Genomic DNA, 24,814 nt, shown 5'->3' on the forward strand with positions numbered 1-24,814 from the left:
TTTCTTGCCTTCTTAGCTACCCCTTTCTGTTTGGCTTCTCTGGATCTCACCCCACCCAGCTTAGGAATCAGCAAATGCCTCAAAGGTAGTAACTGTCAACAACATTAGGCTCACTTCTCTATTGTTCTCATTTCTCTAGGATATTTGCTAACTGCCATAGTTCAGTAGCCCTGAATGCCAATTTTTGTCTCCCCAGCCTAATGAGACTGGAAAACTCTAAACCCTTACTTTCTTCTTCTGTGCTTATAAATTGGCAAATGTCTTGCAAGGAAAAGTGGTAGAGGTCATACTTAACTCAGTCCATTTCTCACCTCTCTGGGATCCTGGGCCCTCACGCCCTGCCTTGGTTGTCCTCCGGCGCCTTAAAATAATGTTTTGTGGCTTTTATTTTTCATTGTGTAATGAGATTAAACCAAAATAAAAACTATCCCAGAATGTCTGAGGAGTAAATTCAGTTAGAGGGTTGAATACATATTAGGAAAAATTGTTTCTTTTCATTTTCTCCAATATTGGAGGGAAATGCAACTTTAAATCATACTAAGTGGAAGACTTCAGATGAATTAAAGACTTAAATATGAAAAAATTCCATGTCAATAGTTAAAATGTAGGCAAACTTAATGTCCAAGGGTTAGGGAAAGAATTTTTACATTTAGGGGAGGAAAAAACTTATTGGGCAAATATATGACATTTTTAATTCTATACAACACCATAAATAAAGAAAATGAAAGATTAAGGAAACTTACAGCATCTAAAACCATAGAATTCTAAATTCTACAAGGCACTCCAACAACCCAATGAGAAAACAAACAAAAAAATCCAGTAGAAAAATGGGTAAGGATAAAAGATACAAATAGACAGTTCTCCGAAACTCATATACCCCATTATTGGGTTGAATATATGCTCAAACTCACTAGTAATCTTAGAAATGCATCTTAAAACAACTAAGGTACAATTTTCCACCCCTTCAGCTTGGCAAAAATTAGGAAGGTGGACAATGCCAGGTGTTAGCAAGAATTTATCAAACTACCAGGAGGGTAAGAGATCAACCAAAGGACTTGTAACTATGCATATGAGCATGACGAATGGACACAGACAATAGCGGGGTGGGACATGTGCTGGGAGTCGGGAGCGTGCAGGGAGAGGTCAATGGGGGGGAAAAGGAGACTTATGTAATTCTTTAAACAATAAAGAATTTTTTAAAAAAAGAATTTAAACAAAGAATTTATGAAACTAGAATGCTTATGCACTTGTGGTGAGAATCTAGATTAATACAGGAATTATGAAGAGCAGTCTGCTAGTACTTGGCGAAGTTGAGTTCACATATACCCAATGACACAGAAATCCTCCATATACACACACACACACACACACACACACATATAGATATATAGATATATAGATATATCCATTTTAAGAATCTATGTGTGTATACATAAATATGTTTTATGACTTTATTATGTTTTATATTTTTTAAATATTTATTATATTCAAATGAAGATGTTCATTGCGGCATTGTTCATGATGGCTGAGAGATGGAGGCTTCCTACATGTTCATCATTAGGGCAATGCATAAATAAATAGAGCAGGTGCACAGTATGGACTTCTAGCCACAAGCTAGAGAATCATCCAGCAATATGTATCCATTTTAAAGTCATAGTGCAGACTGGGGGTGAAGTCTAATAAACGGAATGAGATCTCAAAGACAACACTATTCATGTAAATTAAAACATGTCTGTCACACATAAAACAACATGACATCGTTTAAGAAGACACATTTAATACATTAGAGTTATTATGTAGGACGAATTGGAAACATGAGGATATACAGGAATTTTTTAAAATCTTGTTGAAAGAAGCTAATCACTCAATTCTAGATTTCCTCCCTCCCTTCTTCCCAGTCCCTCTCCTCCTCCATGCCTTCCTTCTTCCTATCCCCACATGTGTCAATCAGATGGCAGAATGAATAAGATTCTGTGTCAAGTGCTGTTGGGAAAATACAGATGATTTTCATGTTGCTTGGCCTGCAAGGATATTAGGCAAGGGGTGAAGACACCAAAAGCTTTAGCAGCAATACTCTGTCCCAGAGTTAAAACTCACAAACACATTCCTGCTCTGCTGTAATGTCAACAAATGCTGTTTGGATGTGCTAAGAGCTCTTGAGGATGACAGCAACACTCAGTAAAATAAATAAGCTATGTGACTGAGGCCAGAAGTCACATTACTATTTCTTTTCTTGTCAGGCTTTCCTGATGGGTTTCAGATGCAAAGTCCTATAAAGACCAGGAGGAAATATAAATGGAAAAGGAGGGCCAAATGTAAGACACTAGGGAGGGGTGGGGACTGTGGCAAACTGGAGCCCGTATGCCTTCACTAAGTTGGTCTGCCACTACTCAACTCCAGCTAATTGTTGTCACGCAGAAATGTGGTACTATTCTTCCATTTTCAAGAGAAGCTGAAAATCTAGGTTTCTGTATGAAATTGCTTTACTTTAAAATATTGGCAATGACTTTTAAACCCTGAGGATGCAGAGAGACAATTCATTTTGTTTTTAACTGGATTTGGTCATTTAGCTCACAATTTGCGGCCTCTAATACCCATACTCATAGCATCTGGATATTTAGAGACCAGTGCTATCTTTTACATCATTGTTTATTTTTTAACCCTGAATAACCTTTGTGCAAAAGGATGAAGGGAATGAGTTTAGATAAAATGCAAATTTCTGGCACCTACAGTCAGACAATAGGTTCAACCTCTGCTATTTGCTGAGCTCCATACAACATGTTTGAAGTATTCAAAGAATGAGACTCCTAGGCCTCTCTCCTGGAGTGTCTGGCATTCGGGGAACAAGAAAACAGGCACACAGCATACGTGCATACCTGGGAACATTTAGGAACTAAATGTGTATCCGCTAATGTAAAGATATAAGCAGGAGAAGCTTATTTGTGTGGAATTCTTTTATCAGATTAAAAAGTATATATAAAATCCTTCCTATGTGTATATCCTAGAATAACTGATTTATTTCTTTTTTAAAAAAAATTAGGTGTTTCAAGCCCTGGCCAGTGTGGCTCAGTTGGTTGAGCATTGTCTATACACGGAAAGGTCACCAGGTCGATTCCTGGTCAGGGCATATGCCCAGGTCGCTGGTTCAATCTCTGGTTGGAGTGTGCACAGAAGGCAACCAATCAATGTTTCTCTCTCTCCCTCTCCATTCCTCTCTCTGTAAAATCAATAAAAATTTTTTTAATTACGTGTTTCAGGCACACAAAGGTGCCAGGTAGCAGAGGTAACCAGGTAACAGAGGATAATAGTAGTATGCCCATCACCCTGTTTACAAACTAAAACTGAGCTGGTAAATACTTTCTGGCAGATACTAAATATTTGTGGGTCTCTACCACAATTACTCAGAAGTTGGAGCATGAAAGTGGTCGTGGACAATTTGGAGCTATGTGCCAAAAGACTTTATTTATGGACACTGAAATTTGAATTTTACATGATTTTCACATCCTGAAATGTTATTCTTCTTTTGATTGTTTTCAACCATTTAAAATGTAAAAGTAATCCTTAGTTCATGGGTCACACAAAACAGATGGCAGGCTAGATTTTGATGGGCCACAGTCAATGTCAACCCCTGAACGAAAATGTCACACACACAGTTGACACTCCCAAGGTACCACTTCCCAAATTGCGCTCCCCCCTACTATTCCCAGAGTTAACCATTGTCCTGAAATTGGTGTTTATTGTTCCTATACATACCATTATATTTTTATTGCATGTGTCTGTATCCCTAAACAGTATATAATATCAGTTTGTGTATTTTGCACTTCATAGAAGTAGTATCACACCTTGGGTACCCTCCTACCTCTTTGCTCAGTACTTTGCCTGGCAATCTGTCTGTTGTGCTATGTGGAGCTTCATTCAGCTTTTTTGCACAGCTGTGTTGTATTCCATTATGTGAGCATACTGCCTGGTTATTCATGGGCATTTAGGTTGCCACTGCGAAGTCCTTTCTTTACATGTATCATCTCTTTCCATCTCACCATGACCTCATCAAGGAGGTACTTTGATAATCCCCACTGTCCAGGTGAGAACACTTTTGACTTAAAGCAGTTTGGTCACTTGCTCTGGCTAGGGAGTAGTGACGCTGGAATTTGAACCCACAACCTTTTCATGAAGAAATCTGAGTTCATAACCACTTCGCCTTCAGTCAGTACGTGGTGTTTATTAACACAATGATATCAGATCCTGACCTTGGATACGGATGTGCAGTCAGTAAACTTAGCCTTTCTCTGAGGACAACTTGAATCAGTGCCAAACGTTGCTGGTTGTAGTTGATTCCTTTGCTAACTGCCATGTACAATGTTGTGCTCATGAACCGGAAACCTCATTTCCTAACCACAGTGGGTAGGAATTTGGGAGGAATAAGTACTGACATAGTGCAAGGGTTGGAAAAGTTTTCAATCAAACAGCCCAGCAGACTTGTCCCTGCCTCCGTTCACATTTTATCAAAATTGTGAGTAATTCAGGAGCTAGTGTATTCTTTCTGGGGAGGGACCACAGTGATGGGCTGTGAGTTTTGCCCCCTAGAGCGACTTAAATATCAGTGATGCCTTCGGAGCCTTTCTCCATCTGAGCAAGTCACACCGTGGAATACCTTATCCGTTTCCCCTCTTAACTACAGTCACTCGGACTTCTCCCCACATCTCTGGCTTTGAGGAATCTAAATTCAAACACTCTCTCCCTACCATTTCTCCCTTCCTCTCCCAACAAGTCTCCCTGGCTCACTCCAGCTCATTCACATGACATTTGAAAGAGACCAAACTATAACTTTTCTAATGGCAAAATATAGTAGGAAGGAGGGGAAAGTTTTAATCAAGTGGGCGTATTCTCCCGAGGGAAGCAAGTACTTCATTTCAATGCCTCATTTCCCTCTGATGAAAAGTTTAGTGAATTTTTATTATGTAGAATTTATAAGACGGCTGGGTTTAGGTAATCAGCTTTCATATTTATACTCTTAGGGAAAGAAAGAGAAATCATTAGTAAGCATGCATAATTGATGAATAAATTACATTTCCCTTTGTTGTCTTTCAGGTACAAGGAAATGCTAGAACTAGTGCTCTCACCCAGTCTTACTGTAAACAGCACCTGTGTGGGTAAACTGAAGCTTACTGCTGACGCCGATGTCCGGACTCTGAGTGGCACAGAAGGTAGGCCTCCTGGCATGAGCTGTGGTGGACCGGAGGTGGTCCCTGCCCACCCGGCGGAATATAGTAAGGGGCTATCGGACTTAGACACCCATCCTTTCGCAAGTACCGTCGTTATAACAATTTCTCCTCCGGTCATTTAGATTGTTGCCTCTGGACCAAAACTTTAGCGTACGTTGCTGACAATTCTGTCTAGTCATTGGCGGGGAAAGTGTGTTCATTCGTGCTCTGAACTTCCTGTCTTGGTCTCCAATTCCAAGAATTGCTGACACCTCCCCAGATGTAGCCAGTTTTGGGTGTGTTCCAGGGCCGGCCTGGTCTCCCCTCTGTCCTTCCGCGCCCTCCTGCCATCGTGGCATCCAAGCAGGCGTCTTGTCTAAAGGGGGTTGGTGTTGGGACAGGAACCCATCCACCTTTTGCTTTCAGGTCGGGTTGAAGTCAAGGAAGCAGAGGAGAGTTACGCTGTTTTTAAAATTATTGGCAAATGATGCAGCCAGACGAGTTTTCACTAGAACAATTCCAGCTATTGTTTGCTTGTTGGGGATCTGTCAGCCTTCCTGGCAGAGCTGGAGTTAACAAAAGGCATTAAGCTATTCTGTTTACCATTGGGCTTAACCCTTTATTGGACCAGCTGTGGGATTCGCTGCCGGTACTCTGGGACCCCCGGCTGTCTCTCCTTCACCATCTGGGTTTGATGCCAGCTCATGGGGCACAAATGCTATGTAACTGTTGTGGAAAACCAGATGTGTCTCTAGTTGTAATATAATGTCACAAGGAATTTGCTTTTAAGCAACTCCAGGCTTCTGGGAGTCATTATTGATGTCACCAAGATTATGACATTTCCTTTCCATGCCGGTAATGAAGCTGGAACAACCCTTCTCTGAGTGCCACCAACAGGGGCTGGGCTATCATGCCCAAACCACAGGGCAGAGAACACCACCTCGTTCTCCCTGGCACTTAGGAGCGTGCGTGTAAAGCCCTTGGGCTCTTACAGAATTTGAGAAGATGTATTGAGCCCCATTCAAAGTCAGTCATCCTTTTCTTTCTATAGAGAGAGGCACAAGTTACCTTAAGATCATCTTCATTTCAGAGCCAGCAGAGATGGGACAAGGCATAGGCTGCGAGTAAGGAAGACCCAAGTCTGAGTCCCAGCTCTACTGCCAACCCGCCCAATGGTCTTAGACAAATTATTGAGCTTTTCTGTGCCTCAGTTTTCTCAATTTTCTGTCAAATGGGGGCATAATCATGACCCACTTCACAGGGTGCTTACTGCAAGATTAAATGAAGTAATATTATACAAAGTGCCTGGCCCAGCTTGGGGGCGTGGTACAATGGTTTAACTTATTATTCCATTGTCATTGTCCTCTGATTTCCAATTACCACAGTGAGTTCAAAGCCACAGTTGCAGGTTGCAAACTGGCAACTCACAGCCCAGTCTGACCTTCAGGCATACCGTTTTTGTTTGTGTGTGTGTGTGTGTGAGGGGGGTTGGGGTGGTTACACCATGTTTTAAATAAAAGTTATAAAACTTGGGACAGTTCAGATGAAAATCTGGATTTCCAGTTTCTCTTGAAATGCTGACTGCTTTAGAGACCCCAGGCCTGGCTGCCACAGTGGGAGCCTGGGGCAGTTGTCCCATAGGTGAGTCCCTACCTTGTGTCTTTAACTTTTGTGAGCACATACTCTGTACTCAGAGCAATGTAAATCTAGATTAATTCTCCTCCTCCTCTGTCACCATTGGAGCGAACACTGGGCCATGTGCCCGACGTTAATGTCTGAACGCACTCAATCCCCACAACTCTGAGAGGTGGAGACTTACTAACCTCCCTTTACGCAAGGGGAAACTGCAGCACGGGGTCATTATGCAGCTTGGTCAGAGGGCTCAGCTTAGCGATGGCCACAATGGAACCTGGTTAGTCTGACTCCCAAGTCTGTTCCGTCAGGAGTACACTGACTGTTTCTCATGTAATATCACTCTCCTGTTAGGCTAGGATCCCGCTTTTCAGGTGCGGAAGCTGAGGCATGGTAAAGTTAAGTAACCAGCTTAAAGTTGCACAGGTAGTAGTAGGGCCAGCAATCAAACCCAGGCACTTCGGCTCCAGAGTCCCCACTTCTTCACTCAGTCATTGATATTTAATGTGCAGAGAATCACCTGGGGACCTTGTTGAACCGCAGATTCTGATCCAGCCTAAGAGTCTGCATTTCTAACAAGCTCCCAGGTAATGCTTGGTCCACCCGCACTCTGAGTAGCAAGGTGCTAGCTGGTGGTTCTCAAATCCTCTTGTGTATCAAATCACCTTGGAAGTTCTGTTAGCACACACATCGCAGAGCCCCACCCCTAGCATTTCTGATTCTATAAAGGTTTGGGCAGTTGACTCTGAGAATTTGCATTTCTAACAAGTCCCAGGTAAGCTGATGCTGCTGGTCCAGTGACCACAATCTAAGGACCAGGTTCCAGTGCTGTTTTTTTTTTTTGTTTTTTGTTTGTTGTTTTTTTGTTTTGTTTTGTTTTGTTTTTTTGGTATTGCAAAGATGGAGATTTATTGAAGTACAAGTACAGACTCCCACGTAGGGAGGGGGAAGAGTCCCACAGAATGGACTCCCAAGTAGGGAGGGGGAAAAAGGGCCCCTGAACTGACTCCCACGTGGGAAGGGGGAAGAGTCCCCCCAGTGCTGGTTTTAAATCTGGCTACACATTGGAGTCCCTTGGGAAGTTAAAAAAAAAAAAATTAATGCTAATGTCCAGATCCTATCCTCAGAGAGTCTAATTGGTCAGAAGTGTGACCTAAACAATAGGATTTTTTAAAGCTCTCCAAATGAGTTTATTGTGCACCCAGGGTTGGGAACTGTTGTTCTAGATGCTAAATTCCTCCAAGACAAAGACAATTTTTAATTTCTATTTATGTATTTACATTTCTGTTCCAAATGACTACATAGCTCAGTGCCTGGCTCATGGTAGATGCCCCAAAATTATTTATGGTGGGGGGTGCATAGATAGATGTGTGGATGGATGGACAGGTCAGTGGGTGGGTGGGTGGGTGGGTGGATGGATGGATGGATGGATGGATGGATGGATGGATGGATGGATAGGTGGATAGATGAGTGGGTGGATGGATGGATAAATGAATAGCTGAATGGAAAATGGATGGATGGGATGGAAGGATGGGCAAGTGCATGGATGAATACAGAACAGTCTTGAGGAATCACAGATAACTTCAGGTTGATATTGGCTTTGAACCCTTAGTAAAGTTTCCTTTACTTCCCCAACCTCATTTTCCAGGTGTGTAAAGTACAGATAATATAACTTCCTCATTGGATTGTTGTGGGAATAAAAGAGATAAGAGCCATGCAATCCTTTAGCACAGTGCCTGACCAGTTGGAACCTCTTGAGAAATATTAGCTATCCTTCATTACCATTCAAGGGAAAATTGGATTTGAATCGTATTCCATCTTCTAGAAGAAGGGTGGCAGGGAAGTTACAGAACTAAGAAAGTAAAGTTGAATAGAGAAAATTTTTTCTTTTAAAATGCAGATACAGCCCAGTCAGTGTGGCTCAGTGGTTGAGTGTTGACCTATGACCAGGAGATCATGGTTTGATTCCCGGTCAGGGCACATGCCCAGGTTGCGGGCTCCATCTCCAGTGAGGGGCATGCAGGAGACAGCCAATCAATGATTCTCTCTCATCATTGATGTTTCTCTCTCTCTCTCTCCCTCTCCCTCTCCCTTCCTTTCTGAAATCAATAAAAATATCTTTTTTAAAAATGCAGATACATTTTGCAAAAGCCAAGGCTATAATCTCTTTAAGTGTTTCCTTGGAGAGGCGAAACCACCACCCTATGGAACAAGCTGGGCTGTCATCTTCTCTCAGACTTCCTGCAACGCAACTCCTCTGCCCTGGGCCTGGCAAGGTCTGATTGTGAGTTTCAGTCTCACCGGTTCCAGCCTGGGGCTGGCAGGCTTTGTGCATTCCACCCAAGCCCGACTGAGCTGCCCAGAGCTTTGCACAGATCCTCACCTGGGCAGCCACAGGTCACCTTCACCTTTCCCATCTCTATCTCAACTGGCTTCCTGGGTGAGTTGGCACCCAGAATGACCCCTGCTGGCACAGAACAGAATTAGTTTAGTGTTAAAAAAAAATTACTAATCCCCTCTTTTTTAAAAAGGGCACTGAGTATTATGAATTACCTAATGCCCTCCATGGGTAAAGGACTTTTACTTACGGTGGCATCTCACAAACTTCACACATTCTCAAGCCACTTTCTCTACCATATAGTCATACTGTCACTTGCTTACTCATTTTTCTTTAAAACAACTCCCTTTCAATAAATTCATTTTAAAAGGTTGACTTAAGGCCAGTTCCGGAAATGAAAAGTTACAACTCTGATAGACTTGTTATGATTCTCATACTCATTAAAATAAGTCTGTGATGATTTAAATAGAAAAGGGTGTATATGCATAGCCCCTCAAATCCCCACACTCTGGGATACTCTGGCTTCATGCCTTTCAGTCCTCTGGAACAGCCCCGAGATGGACAAATGACTTCTTCACTGTCACATGGTCACTCAATGCAAGTCAAAGTTGGGGTACTCACTTCTGAACTCCTAATACAGTGCTCCCTCCTACTGTCCCTGTCCCTGGTCCGGGAGCAATTTATACCACCCACATGGAGGAAATGAGCTGATACAGTTATAGACAGGCACCTTTTATGGCAAAGACCTGCTTCAGAACATCTCACTAGAAATTATCTCATCTCTCGGAGATCAGTTAGAAGCAACCCCTGGGGGCCAGTTAGACATCTTAATAGTGATTGCTGCTTTCAGAATCATTAGCTTCTTAATCCTGCCAGTGAGAAGTAAAAAAAAAAAAAAAAAAAGAAAAAAGTGTGAACATTCAAATTGGGCTCCTGGATTTAAATGGCTTAAGCGAGGGCCCCAGGAGACTGGAAAGCTAATAATAGCTGCTGCACGTTGAGCAGTTACCATTTGGTAGGTACGTGCCTGTGTAATCTTTGCAGCAGCTGTGCGGGAATGAGATGTTGCCCCATTTTGCAGATGTAGAAACCGAGGCTTAGAGAGAGAAGGTCACAGGCATAAAGTCACACAGTTTAATTGAAGCAGAATAGGATTTGAATTTGGATCTGACCCCTTCTTGTCCACATGCTTTCTTCAGAAGGAATATTAAGTTAACAAATGCTGAGATTTGAATTGCAGATCTAGCCCACAGTAGGTGCATAATAAACATTTGTTGAGTGCATGAATGAATGAACAATGTGGGCAAGTTACTTCACACAATCACATACACACACAGTCACACATAAGTGTGCACTTACACACACAGACCCCAGCTTTAGTTTCCTCATATTAAAGTTGGATCTTGACTTTGCTCATTTATATTACCTTCTTGGTCCCAATATGCATTTGAGTTTGTAACTTCAGGAATGGAGATTTATTTTTATTAACCCAGAATTGTGATACCGTTTTGTAATTTGCAGTTCTTTATTAGCTCACGGTCTAGACCAGTGGTCAGCAAACTCATTAGTCAACAGAGCCAAATATCAACAGTACAACGATTGAAATTTCTTTTGAGAGCCAAATTTTTTAAACTTAAACTTCTTCTAACGCCACTTCTTTAAAATAGACTCACCCAGGCCATGGTATTTTGTGGAAGAGCCACACTCAAGGGGCCAAAGAGCCGCATGTGGCTTGCGAGCCACAGTTTGCCGACCACAGGTCTAGACTCTTCTACTCAGAGTGTGGCTCCTGGGCCTGCTGCGTCAGCAGCACCTGGGAGCTTCCTTGCCCTGCAGACGCAGAGTCTGCATTTTAGCAAGATCCCCAGGCCAGTGCTGTGCCATTAAGGTTCCAGGTGCAATGCTCTACACCAGTGGTCGGCAAACTGCGGCTCGCAAGCCACATGCGGCTCTTTGGCCCCTTGAGTGTGGCTCTTCCACAAAATACCACGGCCTGGGCGAGTCTGTTTTGAAGAAGTGGCGTTAGAAGAAGTTTAAGTTTAAAAAATTTGGCTCTCAAAAGAAATTTCAATCATCGTACTGTTGATATTTGACTCTGTTGACTAATGAGTTTGCCGACCACTGCTCTACACCATCCACTTTCCGCCTTGTACCTTGTTATAATTATAATGAAGTACTTATTGATGTAATTTGTGTTTGCCACCCATCTCTCTGCTCAGCAGGAGGGTTCATGAGGGCAGGACCCTGACTGCTTTTGTTCACTACTGGAACCCCATTCTTAGCATAAGCCTGGTACCTGATGGGCAATGAATGAATGAATGAATGAGTTCATCCCAGAGGCTCTGCCCATCTGTTGAGTTCATCTTTCTCCCTTCACCCATGGGAAGCTGGGGAGGAGGAGCAGGCTTAGAGTTTTAAATTTAGAAGTAAATGGAGGAGGCTCTCTGCCCCTCTCCACTTGAGAGCTGCCTGCCCCATTTGATGTGCCAGCCACTCCCTCTGAGACACACGGTGGAGCATGGAGTCAACAGATGTGGCTCTGGTGAGTCAGCCACCAGGGCTGCTTCCACCACTGGCAACGTGGATAGGAGTTGCCATCAATGACTCCTCCCTTGACCTCACCCTCGCCCATCATGGCAAGTTCAATGACACTGACAAGGTTAAGAGCAGGAAGTTGTGATCACTAGGAAGTCCATCTCCATCTACTAGGCACCAGACCCCACAAATATCAAAGGAGCTGCTGCTGCTGAATGTGGTTGTCCTCACCACCCCAAAGATGCCTGGGGCTCACTTGAAGAGAGGAGTCAGAGGCTTATCTGCCCCTTGTGTTCACAGCCCCATGTATACGATGGGGTGACCATGAGCCATGTGACCACTCCCCTAGATTGCCAGAATGCTTGCCTGTAGGGAGGGGCTATAGGGCCAAGCATAGGACTGACCTGTGGCAGGGCCACAAACAAGTCCCAGCTTGGAGGGCAGAGCCCTGGTAGCATAATTAAGCTTGACCTTCTAGTCTTCCCTAGTTCCTTCCTAGGTAGCTATTGGGCTGTGGGAGGTGCAGCAAGTGCTGCCAAAACAAGGGGAAACTCACAAGAACATTGTAAACATGTTGACCACTCCCCTTGTTTTGCTTTGTGTGCTCTGACTATAAAATAAAGCTTTGGCTTGCAGGCTGGGTCACTGTTTCCTCTTCCAGGCACAGTGATCCCACCTAGCCCCAGCTGTATTCTCTTGTCTGTCTTCTTTAATCCTTCACCGCCCCTCCTCAGGCTCATCGAACCTGGCCATGCTGGCGCGGCACACTTGCCCCCCCTCACACCCTCTGCCAGAGTCTATAACACTTTGGCATCATGGAGAGACTCGTTAACACATCCCACACCATCTTTACACTTCCCGAATACTTGTGTCTGGCTTGCACAGTTTTCCCAGGGTTGCAAGGGTGGGAATGGGAGAGGGTTACACAGCAGGAGAGGAGGGAGGAAGGCAGATCTCTCTACAGTTCAGAGGAACAGAGGAAGCCAAGTGAGGGGAACATGCAAATCATGGCAGAACGGTTGTGGGGCAAAGACTCTCGCTTCAGATTTATTGGCTGCCACGTTGATCCCAGCCCATAGGAATGTTTTCATAGATTCAGGTTTATGTGAATATTTACATATTTATTAAAGAAAACATATTAAAAATGTTTAATTCAGTAACTTATGTACCTAACACACTCAAATCATAGGCTTTTACCAATAATGAGACTGTGGCTGCTTCAGAATGAGACAGTTCATTCTCTAGTCCTGAGGGGGGATGAGGAAGGAGGTGTGGGAGGCCCTGCCCAGAGCAGTAAACCCGGAGTAGGGAAATTAGCATTGAATGAGCACCTACTGTGCGCCAGGGGCTTCCCTTGATATTAGACTGCTCCAACTTTTCTTTTAATACGACACATAATAAGAAATCTGTTTTTGACACTGCCATTCTGTATCCACACACATACACACAACACATTCTCATCTCTATAGCTGGAACAAAAGCTTCACACATTTCCTTATTACTATGAGTGTTCCACACTGATATTGTCTCTTTTATTCTTTAATTCTAGTTGTAGCTCTCTAAATGGACTTCAGGACCCCACCCTCACCCCAGTGGTTTTTAACTCATAATTTAACTCATCTGGTGATTAGGAGAAATTACCTGGCAGTGAAATAACCCTTGGGTTCAAGTCCCAGGTCCCATGCCCATAGGTTGTTTGGCTTGATTTGCATGTTCCCCTCACTCCCCAGTTCCTCCATCTGTACACGGGGGAGAATGCCATTGCCTGCCTTGTACCATGTGAGGACTAAATGAGATCATGCATACAGGCAGTGAACTTGGGGCCTGGCATGTAGTGAGCTTCTCAGTGGGTGAGAGCTGCTCTTAGTATGCTGACCATCACTGTGGGCTGCAGTGTCCTGGTTGCAAAGACCGACTCCAGAGCCAGACCACCCAGGTTCAGATCACAGATCTGCACTGTATGACATGTGTGGCCTTGGGTGAGTAACTCTCTGTGCCTCCAGGTCTTCATCTGTAACAGAAGGATGTGACTAGAACCCTGCTCATGGGGTGATGATGAGGATTAAAATAATTAATCCAGATAACGTATTTAGAGGAGAGCTTGGCACATCACAAGCCCTGGGTCAATGATGGATATCATCGTCATCTTCTCATTTAATTCTCACGCATCCTTGTCAGATAAAGATTTTCCCCCGTTTCACAGGAGGAACTGAGGTCCAGAGACTCTAGGCAGCCTGCCCAAAGTCTCTGCTACTCGTGGTAGAGTTGGAATTGCAGGTTGGTCTTCTAGCCTCCAGCTCAGGGACTGGGACAGGATCAGGCCCAGGCTCAGAGCCACTGCCCTACACATCAAAGAGTGTGCATTGGCAGGTTGGCGCCATCAATAGACATGATATCTAGGATTTTCCAGGGCCTCACAGTGAGGACACTGAGTTGTGCTATGAAAGATGACATAGAGTTGAACTGTCCATTTGTAAAATTATCCTCTTGCAAACATCTCTCCTTGCTTAGTTCTAGCACCTTTCTGTCACCTTCTCTTATTGTCTGCCACTGATGATTGGATGCTGTGTGCCCAGAGATTTGGATGAGTCAGGAGCCCAGGCCACTGCCATCTCCCTGCTGCATACCCTCGCTGGAGCCTAGGAGATGATCTGAGAGGTGCCTTCCCCTCCATGCTGAGGCCAGCCCTACCTGAACCCCATGGGCTGAAACTGGGGAAGGAAAGGAGGAACATCAACGTGATGTCACCGGAAGAAGGGAAATGGATATTGAGAGTCAGGAAACCAAGTTCAGGTCCCAGTTGTGCCGCTATCTAGTCATATGACCTGGTCAAGCACCTTCTTTCTGTCCCTGTGGCCTCAGTTTCTCCCTGTGCAATGGGTGGGAGGATGGATCCCACGCTGATGTTTTGAGGTGCTGTCATTCTCTGTAGTCCTTCAATCAGTGCTAGAGACAGAGCTCTCCCAGAAGGGGCTTTCAAGGAGAGTGCTAAGATGTGCCTCACATAAGCTACTGTGGTTGAGAAAGTCCCAGGCAGCAACTCTCTAAGTTTCTCCCCACTTAAGTGGCATCTGAAGTCAAAACTGCTGTGGGACACCACTCTGGTCGCTAAAGCCCTTCCATTTTGTCTTTTCCCCTCCAGGCATCACCGCATCGGCCCTTCCACGTGTGTCCCAGCTCTTGGCAAGGTGAGTACCCTTGCCTTGGCTCTTTGCCTTGTCTCCTCACACCCTCTGCCTTTTTCTTTCTTGGAGGACAGATACCTAGAGCCAGACTCCCTGGAGAGGAATTGCAAGGCCAGCACTTACTAGCTGAGCGACCTTGAGCAAAGGACACACCTCCCCGGGCCTCAGTCTCACCATCTGGAAAAGAGAGACAGTCATGATGCCTGTCCCATGAAATGAGCTAAAATGTAAAAAGCGCTTAGAAGGAGGCTTGGAACAGTGTTTCAGTGTTAGCTGTTGTGGGTTTTTTTATCTTTCTTTGTTCATTTTTCAGTTTTTCCTTTCTTCTCTCCTTTCCTATGCATAGACTCTTTCTCAGTTCCTTCCTCCCTTCTTCCTTGTCTCTCTTTTTTCCTTTTTCCTTTCCTCTTCTTTTCTCTTTCACTGCTTTCTCTCTCTCCCTCCTCTCTTTGGCCTTCTCTCTCTCCCTCCCTCTCTCCCTTCCTCCCTCCCCTCCTTCCCTATCCCCTCCCCATCCTTTTCTCTTTCCTTTCTTCTCTTCATCTCCCTCCCTCACCCTCCTTCCTGCTCCAACATTCACCCAACACACTTCGGTACCAAATCCCATACACAGCCCTGGAGTCTCGGAGGTCCCTGCCTCAGAAGGCTTCCAATCCAGTGGGGAGACAGGCCAGTAAATCAGAAATCTCAACACTGCATGCCAGCTGCAGAAACACTCCACGGGAGATGTGTGCTGGGCAGAGGGAGCTTAGGGAGGGACACAGCTTACCAGGGCACTCAGTGATCTGCCCTGGGGAGCCCCCTGGGTTTGGCCTGTGGGATGGCCAGCAACTCCTTATCTGGACGTGCTCCTCCCTTGACAACCCTGGAGAAGCTATTTCTAAGGAGCACCTTTCCCAACCTTCCTCTCCCTCCAGATGTTTTGGGGGTTGTTAGTAGCAACCGAGGTCTGTTAAATCTTCCTAGCTTATTTTATGGCCTCAGGATTAGAGAGCTCCCTCATCTTTTCTCCAGGTTTTCATTTCAGCCCCAGTTTAATCCGAGTGGGGTAAATTGGTTTTGATGGGAAGCAGGAGTTGATCATCTCAGATTTCCACTTTCTACTTCTAAGGACAGCTGTCCATTGGGAACATTTCCGATAAGGTTCACTGCTAGGTCCCAACCAACTGGGTGCATTTCCAGGCACCTCCCAGAAAGAAAATATTGGCTGGTCAAACGCCTTCTCGTATTGGTTCTGGCGTCTCCAGTTCAAATGAGTTTCTTATACATTTTGGAACCACTTCCCCAACCCTCTATCACAGGAGTAATCAAAAAGAAAGACACGAGAACATCTTTTTATCATTGCATGAAGTATTGCATCCGTCTCACACCTGCCATGAGGCTTCCTATGTAGGAGGGACTCTGGAACCAAACAGGTTTTCTTTAAAGCGATGTAACCAAAATAGAATTAGATACAGATTGGGGAATCTCATTAACATTTACTGGCAAACATGCCGGTTAGAATAGTTAGATACGGGATGTCAAGTACACATGGCTGTGGTGTCCAGGTATGTAACTGAAGGGTGAGGGGGCATAGCGCAGTAATTAAGGCCATGGCCCTGCCAGCAGGGTTCAAATTCTGTATCAGCTGTGGGTTCCTTTAGTACATTGCTTAGTCTCTCTTTGCCTGTTTTCTTATCTGGAAAATGGGGATATGATTTGTCACTACCTCCAAGGGTTGTCACAGTTGTGAGGTTTAAATGAGCCAATCCACATAATAATTCGGACCGTAGTGCCTGGCATGTGAAAGGCACGAGAATGGTTAGCTGTTTTCAGCATGAAGTGGTCCCAGTGGAGACTGTTGCTGACAGAGTGTGGTAGTCTGAAGAGGTGGCTGCTACTCAAATCCAGCTGATGGTGCTACACCAGAGTGCAGACTCAGCTTGCCAAAGCTTCTGCTTTGCAAGAGAAGTGGGTAATAAGGAGGAAGGGGAGAGAACCAAACCTCCCAGTTTTAAAATATTGGCAATGAATTCAAATAAATAACTACTGGCCAAAGAAATTATATCCATGGATACATGGACTGCACATGGCCCCTGGGCCACCGTCTTGCCCCCTTCCTGTTAGAACAGCCCACCTTGACTTTATTTATTGCTGCTTCAACAAAGTATTGAGAAGCAACAAAGTTTCATGGCTCCAAGTGTAACTATGCGCTCTGGAGTCAGATTCCAGAGTTTTAAGTTCTAGATTTCCCACTTTCTGGCTGTGACTTCAGGTCTCTGAGCTTCAGTTTTCTCTTCTCTAAAATAAGAGGTTATAAGACCCCCACCCACACCCAGAGAGTTGATATGAGCATATGATGAGATTTCATGCACGCATTGGGCCTCAGTGACAATTCCTAGCCGTGGTAAGCACTCAGTAATTGGTAGTAATCATTTTATTACAGACTAGAGGCCCGTTGCACGAGATTCATGCAATAGGCCTTCCTTTCCCTGGCTGCCAGCACCGGTTTTCCTCCGGCACCTGGGAACCAGGCCTTCGCTCTGGCCGCCGCCTTTAGTCTTTGCTCCAGCTGGAGTGCTGCTCCTGTAGCTCCCTCCGCCCTTCTCCTCATAGCAGGCGTCCCACCCCACCCGGCCCCTTGGCGCCTACATGCATGCTGCCCAGAGGCCCAGAGTGGCTTGGGGGGCGGGGCTGCCTCCATCTTTGTCAGGTTAATTTGCATAATCACTCCTGATTGGCTGGTGGGTGTCACAAAGTGACTGTCAATTTGCATATTTCTCTTTTATTAGTGTAAATGTCTTAGGAAGGAGCCCTTTAAATCCTCGCCCTTCATGGAACCTGTCACTCACTATGGTGTGCAGAATCCATTTGTGCTCTATGGTTGCAAGAAACAGAAATTGACTCCAGCTGATGTAAGCCCAAAGGGACTTTTTTTGAGGTTTCTGTACTCTTTTTTTATTGAATTTATGGGGGTGACACTGGTTAATAAAATTACATAGGTTTCAGGTGTACAATTCTATAATACATCATCTGTATATTTTATTGTGTGTCTATGACCCCAAGTCAAGTCTCCTCCTGTCACCATTTATCCCCTTTACCCTCTTCTACCTCCCACACCCCCTTTCCCTCTGGTAATCACCACGCTCTTGTCTGTGCCTATGAGGTTTGGTGGGGTTTCTTCACCATTTTTACCCAGTCCCCACAAACCTCACCTCCCCTCTGATAGCTGTTCTCTGTATCTATGAGTCTGTTACTATTTTGTTTGTTTATTTTGTTCATTCGTTTCCACATATAACTGGAATCATATGGTACTTGTCTTTCTCTGACTGGCTTATTTCACACAACATAATGCTCTCCAGGTCCATCCATGCTGTCACAAAAAGAGGTGAGATTTCCTTCTTTTTTACAGCTGAGTAGTATTCCATTGTGTAAATGTACCACAGCTTTTTTATCCACTCATTTACTGATGGACATTTGGGCTGCTTCCAAATCTTGGCTATTGTAAATAATATTGCAGTCAACATGGGGGTGCATATATTCTTTTTTGAATTAGTGTTTCAAGTTTCTTTAGAATTGCTGAGTCATAAGGCAGTTACCTTTTTAATTTTTTGAGTTAACTCCATAACGCTTTCCACAGTGACTACACCAGTCTGCATTCCCAGCAACAGTGCACCAGGGTTCCCTTTTCTCCACATCCTCAGCAGCACTTGTTATTTGTTAATTTTTTGATGGTAGCCATTCTGACAGCTGTGAGATGATATCTCATTGTGGTTTTCATTTTCGTTTTTCTGATGATTAGTGACATTGAGCATCATTTCATATGTCTATTGGCCATCTGTTGTCCTCTTTGGAGGCGTGTCTATTCAGGTCCTTTGCCCATTTTTTAATTAGATTGTTTGTATTTTTAGTGTTGAATTTTATAAGTTCTTTATAAATTTTGGATATTAACCCCTCATCAGATGTATCATTGGCAAATATGATCTTCCATCCAGTGGGTTGTCTTTTCATTTTGTTGATGGTTTCCCTTGCTGTGCAAAAACTTGTTAGTTTGATATAGTTCCATTTGTTTTTTTCTTTTGTTTCCCTTACCCAAGGAGATATAGCAGAAAAAACATTGCTACGAGAAATGTTCAAAATTTTACCGTCTGTTTTCTTCTGGGATTTTTATGGTTTCAAATCTAACATTTAAGTCTCTAATCCATTTTTAATTTATTCTCATGTGTAGTATAAGAAGGTGGTCTAGTTTCATTTTATGCATGTATCTGTCCTATTTTTCCAATATCATTTTTTAAATATTTTTATTGATTACAGAGAGAAAGGGAGAGAGAGAGATAGAAACATCAATGATGAGAGAGAATCATCGATAGCTGCCTCGTGCATGCCCCCTACTAGGGATCAAGCCCGCAACCCAGGCATATGCCCCTGACTGGAATCGAACCCAGGACCCTTCAGTCCCCAGGCCGACGCTCTATCCACTGAGCCAAACCAGCTAGGGTGCCAGTATAATTTATTGAATAAACTATTTTTACCCTATTATATGTTGTTGCCTCTTTTGTCAAATATTTATTGACCATTAAAGGTGTGGGTTTATTTCTGGGCTCTCTATTCTGTTCCATTGATCTATATGTCTGTTTTTATGCCAGTACCATGCTGTTTTGATTGGCCTTTTAGTATAGTTTGATATCAGGTAACATGATTCCACCAACTTTATTTTTCTTTCTCAAGATTGCTGAGGCTATTAGGGGTCTTTAATATAAATTTTTGGAACATTTGTTCTAGTTCTTTGAAATAAGCATTGATAGGAATTGCTTTGAATCTGTCGGTTATTTTGGGTAGTATGGACATTTTAATGATGTTAATTCTTCCTATCCATGAACACGGTATATACTTTCACTTATTTTTATCATCTTCAATTTCTTTCTTCATTGTCTTATAATATTCTGAGTACAGGTCTTTTACATCCTTGATTAAATGTATACCTAGGTATTTTTTTATGCAAAGTGTAAATGGGATTGTTTTCTTAGTTTGCCTTTCTGATAGTACATTATTGGTGTATAAAAATTCATCTGATTTCTGGCTATTTATTTTGTATCCTGCTACTTTACTGAATTCATTTATCCATTCTAGTAGTTTTTTGGTGGAATCTTTAGGATTCTCTATATACAGTATCATGTCATCTGCAAATAATGACAGTTTTACTTCTTCCTTTTCAATTTGGATGCCTTTTATTTCTTCTTCTTGCCTGATTGCTGTGGCTAGGACTTCCAATAATGTTGAATAAGAGTGGTGAAAGCAGATGATCCTGTCTTGTTCCCGATCTTAAAGGAAATGCTGTAGTTTTTGCCCATTGTCTCTGCCCTGGAAAGAGTCAATACCCAAAGGAAAATGGTGATATTGATACCAAAAAAGGGGGAGGGGATGCTGGGCTGGGCTTGGAGATTTCATCTTCTCTCCTTCCATGCAGACCTTGCCCACGTGTCCTGTCCAGCCAGCCTCCCACGGCCATGGCAGCCTACGGCCAGACACAGTACAGCACGGGGATCCAACAGGCCACCCCCTACACAGCTTACCCACCTCCGGCACAAGCCTATGGGATACCTTCTTACAGTGAGTACCAGTCAAAGCCCTTGCTTCCCGGTGGGGCCCCAATATCATGATCTTTCTTCTGTCCTATTGCCTCAGTTAAATGCAGAATCAGAAGTGATTCCAGCCTGATTTTGTATTAGAGATAGAAAAGGACAGACACATTAAATATGGTTCAAGTTCTAAAGACTCTATCAAGGCCTCTTTTGATTGCTAGAGTAAGAAACTTAACCCAAGCTGGCTTAGGGGAAAATGTAAATTTAATGATTAACACCCTGGGGTCTGACATTAGGAATGGCTGGGTCCAGGTGCTCAAATGATGTCAGGAAGAATACATCTCACTCCATATTCAGATGTTTTCCCCTGAGTTGGTTTTACTCCCACATAGGTTCTTCTCCTGTGGCAGCAAAGATGGTGCCTGTCAACTCTGAGTTTGCATCCTTTCAGCTCAGCACTCCCAGTGGAAGGAGAACTCATCTTTCCCAGTACTTCCACCAGAATCCCATATTGAGCCTCACTGGCCCAAATTGGGTCATGTGACAAGGCAAGAAGGTTGGGGTGTGAGAGATAAGGAGGCTGAAGCCTATGGATTGGACAAGTAGGAGGGATGGTTCTCTTAAAGGAAGGCCCAGTGATGGTGTCAGAAGAAGAACTGGATGCTGGGAAGGCAAAATCAACAGAGCTACAGACCTTGACTGTCAGAACCTTACTGCTAAGAAGTAGAGACTCAGTGAACCAGGCCCACCATCCACTGCTCACCTGTCCGCATTGGCCAGGATGCTCCAGAGTAACACAACCAATGGGATGGAAATAGATAGTTTAGATAGATAGATAGATAGATAGATAGATAGATAGATAGATAGATAGACAGACAGACAATAGGAACTGGCTCACCCGATTACGGAGGCTGAGAAGTTCCAAGATCTGCAGTTAGCAAGCTGGGGAGCCAGGAGAGCAGTGATGTCATGATATGGATACATGGTGTAAAGGAAGAATAATTTAGGCTACAGGGCCATGCAGCCCTTTTAGATGAGGAGCTGAGCACTAAGAGATGAGCATGAGCAAGCTCAGGAGGGAGAGCGTTCAGGCAGAGGGGACCAAAGTTGGAAGGCCTGGGATGGGAAGGCATTTGGCAAGTCTAAGAAGTCCAGTCAGCTGGAGCACAGTGGGGAACAAGGTGGGCAGAGCCCGAGAGGCCTTGGAAGGATTTGGGATTTTATTACAAGTAAAACAGGAACTCTCATTGGCAGGTGTATAAACTGAGGGCTGTAGGGTACATTCTGGGTGCTTTCCAGGTCACTTAGCTGCTATGGGGACGTTGGATTACAGGGAAGCAGAGGAGAAGCAGGCAGGCCAAGGGGAGACTGATACAGGAAGGAGTGGGGTGGTGGTGGGAGCCCAGGACAGGGCAGTACACACAGAAATAGACAGATTCAAGAGCAGTCCTAAAGGTGGCAGTGGCAAGTCCTGTGGGCATCGGGTCAGGCATTGATAATGGTCAGCCTGGTTGAGCGGCTGCCACCCACAGTTCTCAGTGCTATATGTCCACTAATTCCTTAACCCTACGGGGAAGGTCCCACCATTATCCTCTTTTGAGGGATAAATAGTGGGAGCTCAGAGAGGGCAAATAACTCCCAAGGTGACCCAGATTGGTAGCAGAGGTGGAATTAAACCCAGACAGCCTGGCTCAGAAGTCCAAGCCCAAGACCAAGCTTCGTTGCCAGAGTGTGCATTCCATAAATCCTGGGGGATTACCTGTGATAGACCTTGGCCAACAGGTGTGGGCACCACTTTTAACTTTCTGTCCCTCCTGTGCTAGAAGACTTGTGATACAGTCACACGTAAGTTACCCGCCTGGCCAACAGCCAAGAAAAATGAAGCCATATTATTTTTCAGCACAAAAGAGAAACTCCTATTCCCAGACAAAACATGGCATCAGGGGGAAATTAATTTGGTTCAAAGTCATTGTATGGTTTCAGTTACTTTCAGAGAGTCTGTTCTCTGACAGCACAGCATAGGTGTTAAGAGCACGCACATCCTGGGCTCACACCCCACCGCGGCCCCTTGCTGGTCCTGAGGCCCTGGGTGAGTTCCGTCGTTCATACAGTGGAGCCAAACCACGTCTGGCCTCCTTGCGGTTGCTGTGAAGATGCAATGAGATCATCTGCATAGGGGCCCGGCTACGTTTTCTGTAAACGGCCGGATAGTGAATAGTTTCGGCTTTGTGGCCTACACAGTCTTGGTCACAACTACTCAACTCTGCCACTGGAGCGTAAAAGCAGACAGAGAGTATGTAATGAATGTGTGTTCCAATAAAATTTTATTGACACAAGCAGGCAGTGGGCCAGATTTGGCCCATGGACCATAGTTTGCCAATCCCTGACCTACATGAAGGGCTTAGCTCACAGGGCCTGGCCCACAGAAAATGCTCAATCAATGCGTAGAAGCCAGGCTGCTATGTACACCTGGGATGTCCTTGTCACTGAATAATGACAGGTGGGATGAAAAGCCATTGCCCTTCACATATGCCAGTGCCTGAGCAAGCAGTGTTTGCTCACTGTCTGGAGAAACCTTGTTGAATCGTGTTAGGAAACTTTCGTTATGCTCCTTGGCAGCTAGCATTATTACCTTTATTTATGTAGTTGCCGGGAAATAACACAATTGAATAAACTAGAGGCAAGGAGATTAGGAGTATTGAGTCTTTTTCTCAATTGATTATGCAACATTCAAGGACATATGTAAAAGCATAAAGAGTAACACTGCAGATACCCATATAAACTGACCATCCAACTTAAAAAATAAAATGTAAAGGGAGGCTCTGTTCCTTTCTTCTAAGAGATACTCACAGCCCTGGAATTGATGTTTATCATTCCTCTGTTTATCATTTCTTTGTGTGCCATGGGGGCCAGCAAACTTTTTCTGTAAAAAAGCCTGACAGTGAATTTTGGCTTTGCAGGCCCTACAGTATTAAAACTACTGGACTCTTATCATTGTAGCTTGAAAGTGCCAGATAATGCACAAGTGAGTGGATATGTCTGTGTTTCAATAGAACGTGGTTTACAAAAACAGGCAGAAAGTCACATTTGGCCCATGGGCCATAGTTTGCAACCCTGGCATGTGTTTGTGGAATTAATGTTTGCATGTTTGTGCAATGAATGAATGAATGAATGAGCATATTCTCGCAGTTTTTTCTGTATCTATTTAAAATGAAAAATGTACATGCTCTTGGACTCAGCAATTCCACTTCTCATATCCAAGCTAGACAAGCACTCTAACACTGCGTGAGGAGGCATGTCCATTCTGTCACAGGTGGTGATGGTAAGAAAATTAGAATCCACCTAGAGTCCATCATCAGGGGACTGGCTGAATAAACAGTGATATTCATACTTTGGATTTCTATCTGGCCACTAAAACAAATGAGCACACAGTTTGAGAAGAGTGAGTGAGGAAGTGTGGAGCAAGCAAAGGTCAGAGTGGTGAGCAGAGGTCATGTAGGACCTTGGAGCCACCCAAGGAGTTTAGATTTGACTCCAGGTACACTATACATCATTAACCTTCTTATCAGACTGAGCAAAAGAAAGTGCCTATAATACTGCTTGTTGCTGTCACCATGATTGCTCCTGAAGTCCTATACCATCTATTGCCTAAAATCCTTTCACACCCACTATACATCATTAACCTTCTTATCATACTGAGCAAAAGAAAGTGCCTGTAATACTGCTTGTTGCTGTCACCATGATTGCTCCTGAAGTCCTATACCATCTATTGCCTAAAATCCTTTCACACCCACTATACATCATTAACCTTCTTATCATACTGAGCAAAAGAAAGTGCCTGTAATACTGCTTGTTGCTGTCACCATGATTGCTCCTGAAGTCCTATACCATCTATTGCCTAAAATCCTTTCACACCCACTATTGAGATACAGCAAGAGAAGGAAGGGAAAACCTTGACTTAAGAATTATTGGCCAATTGTGAGACCCCGTTGAGAAGCCTGGCTTTCTGAACCTCAGTTTCCACATCTTTAGAATGGGAAAAGCAATACTGCCTGTTCTGTGGGAGTGTTGTGAGAATGAAAGAGATGTGTGTTGCTAAGTTCCTCATTCAGAGCCTGATCCATTTATTCTTTCCCCTTCCTTTAATCTCCTGACAACCCTGCTGGCAAGTATCAGTATGTTACTTCATAAAGAGAAACCTAGTCCTAGTCACCAAGGAATCATTTTACCCCTCTAAGCATTCTCTTCATTTATGGGAGTGAATGGGTGAGAAGGAGGGAAACCACAATTATAAAACCATCCCCAGAACTAGAAATGTTCTTTTTAAAACACACATTTAAATAGTATCAAAGTACTATTTTG

General features: G+C 44.0%; 1 protein-coding gene across 1 annotated transcript in view; it reads left to right on the top strand.

The window, feature by feature from the left end:
- Nucleotides 1–24,814, top strand: part of EYA2 (EYA transcriptional coactivator and phosphatase 2) — a 219,510-nt gene that overhangs the window by 65,106 nt on the left and 129,590 nt on the right. Inside the window, exons 2-4 of the mRNA XM_080684634.1 lie at nucleotides 5,089–5,204; nucleotides 14,849–14,894; nucleotides 20,338–20,480. Of these exons, the coding sequence (XP_080540760.1) occupies nucleotides 5,099–5,204; nucleotides 14,849–14,894; nucleotides 20,338–20,480 (295 nt within the window). The 5' untranslated portion in view covers nucleotides 5,089–5,098. The remainder of the gene's footprint in view (nucleotides 1–5,088; nucleotides 5,205–14,848; nucleotides 14,895–20,337; nucleotides 20,481–24,814) is intronic.

Source organism: Plecotus auritus (genome assembly GCF_963455305.1).
Source record: "Plecotus auritus genome assembly, chromosome: 8".
Lineage (NCBI taxonomy): Eukaryota > Metazoa > Chordata > Mammalia > Chiroptera > Vespertilionidae > Plecotus > Plecotus auritus.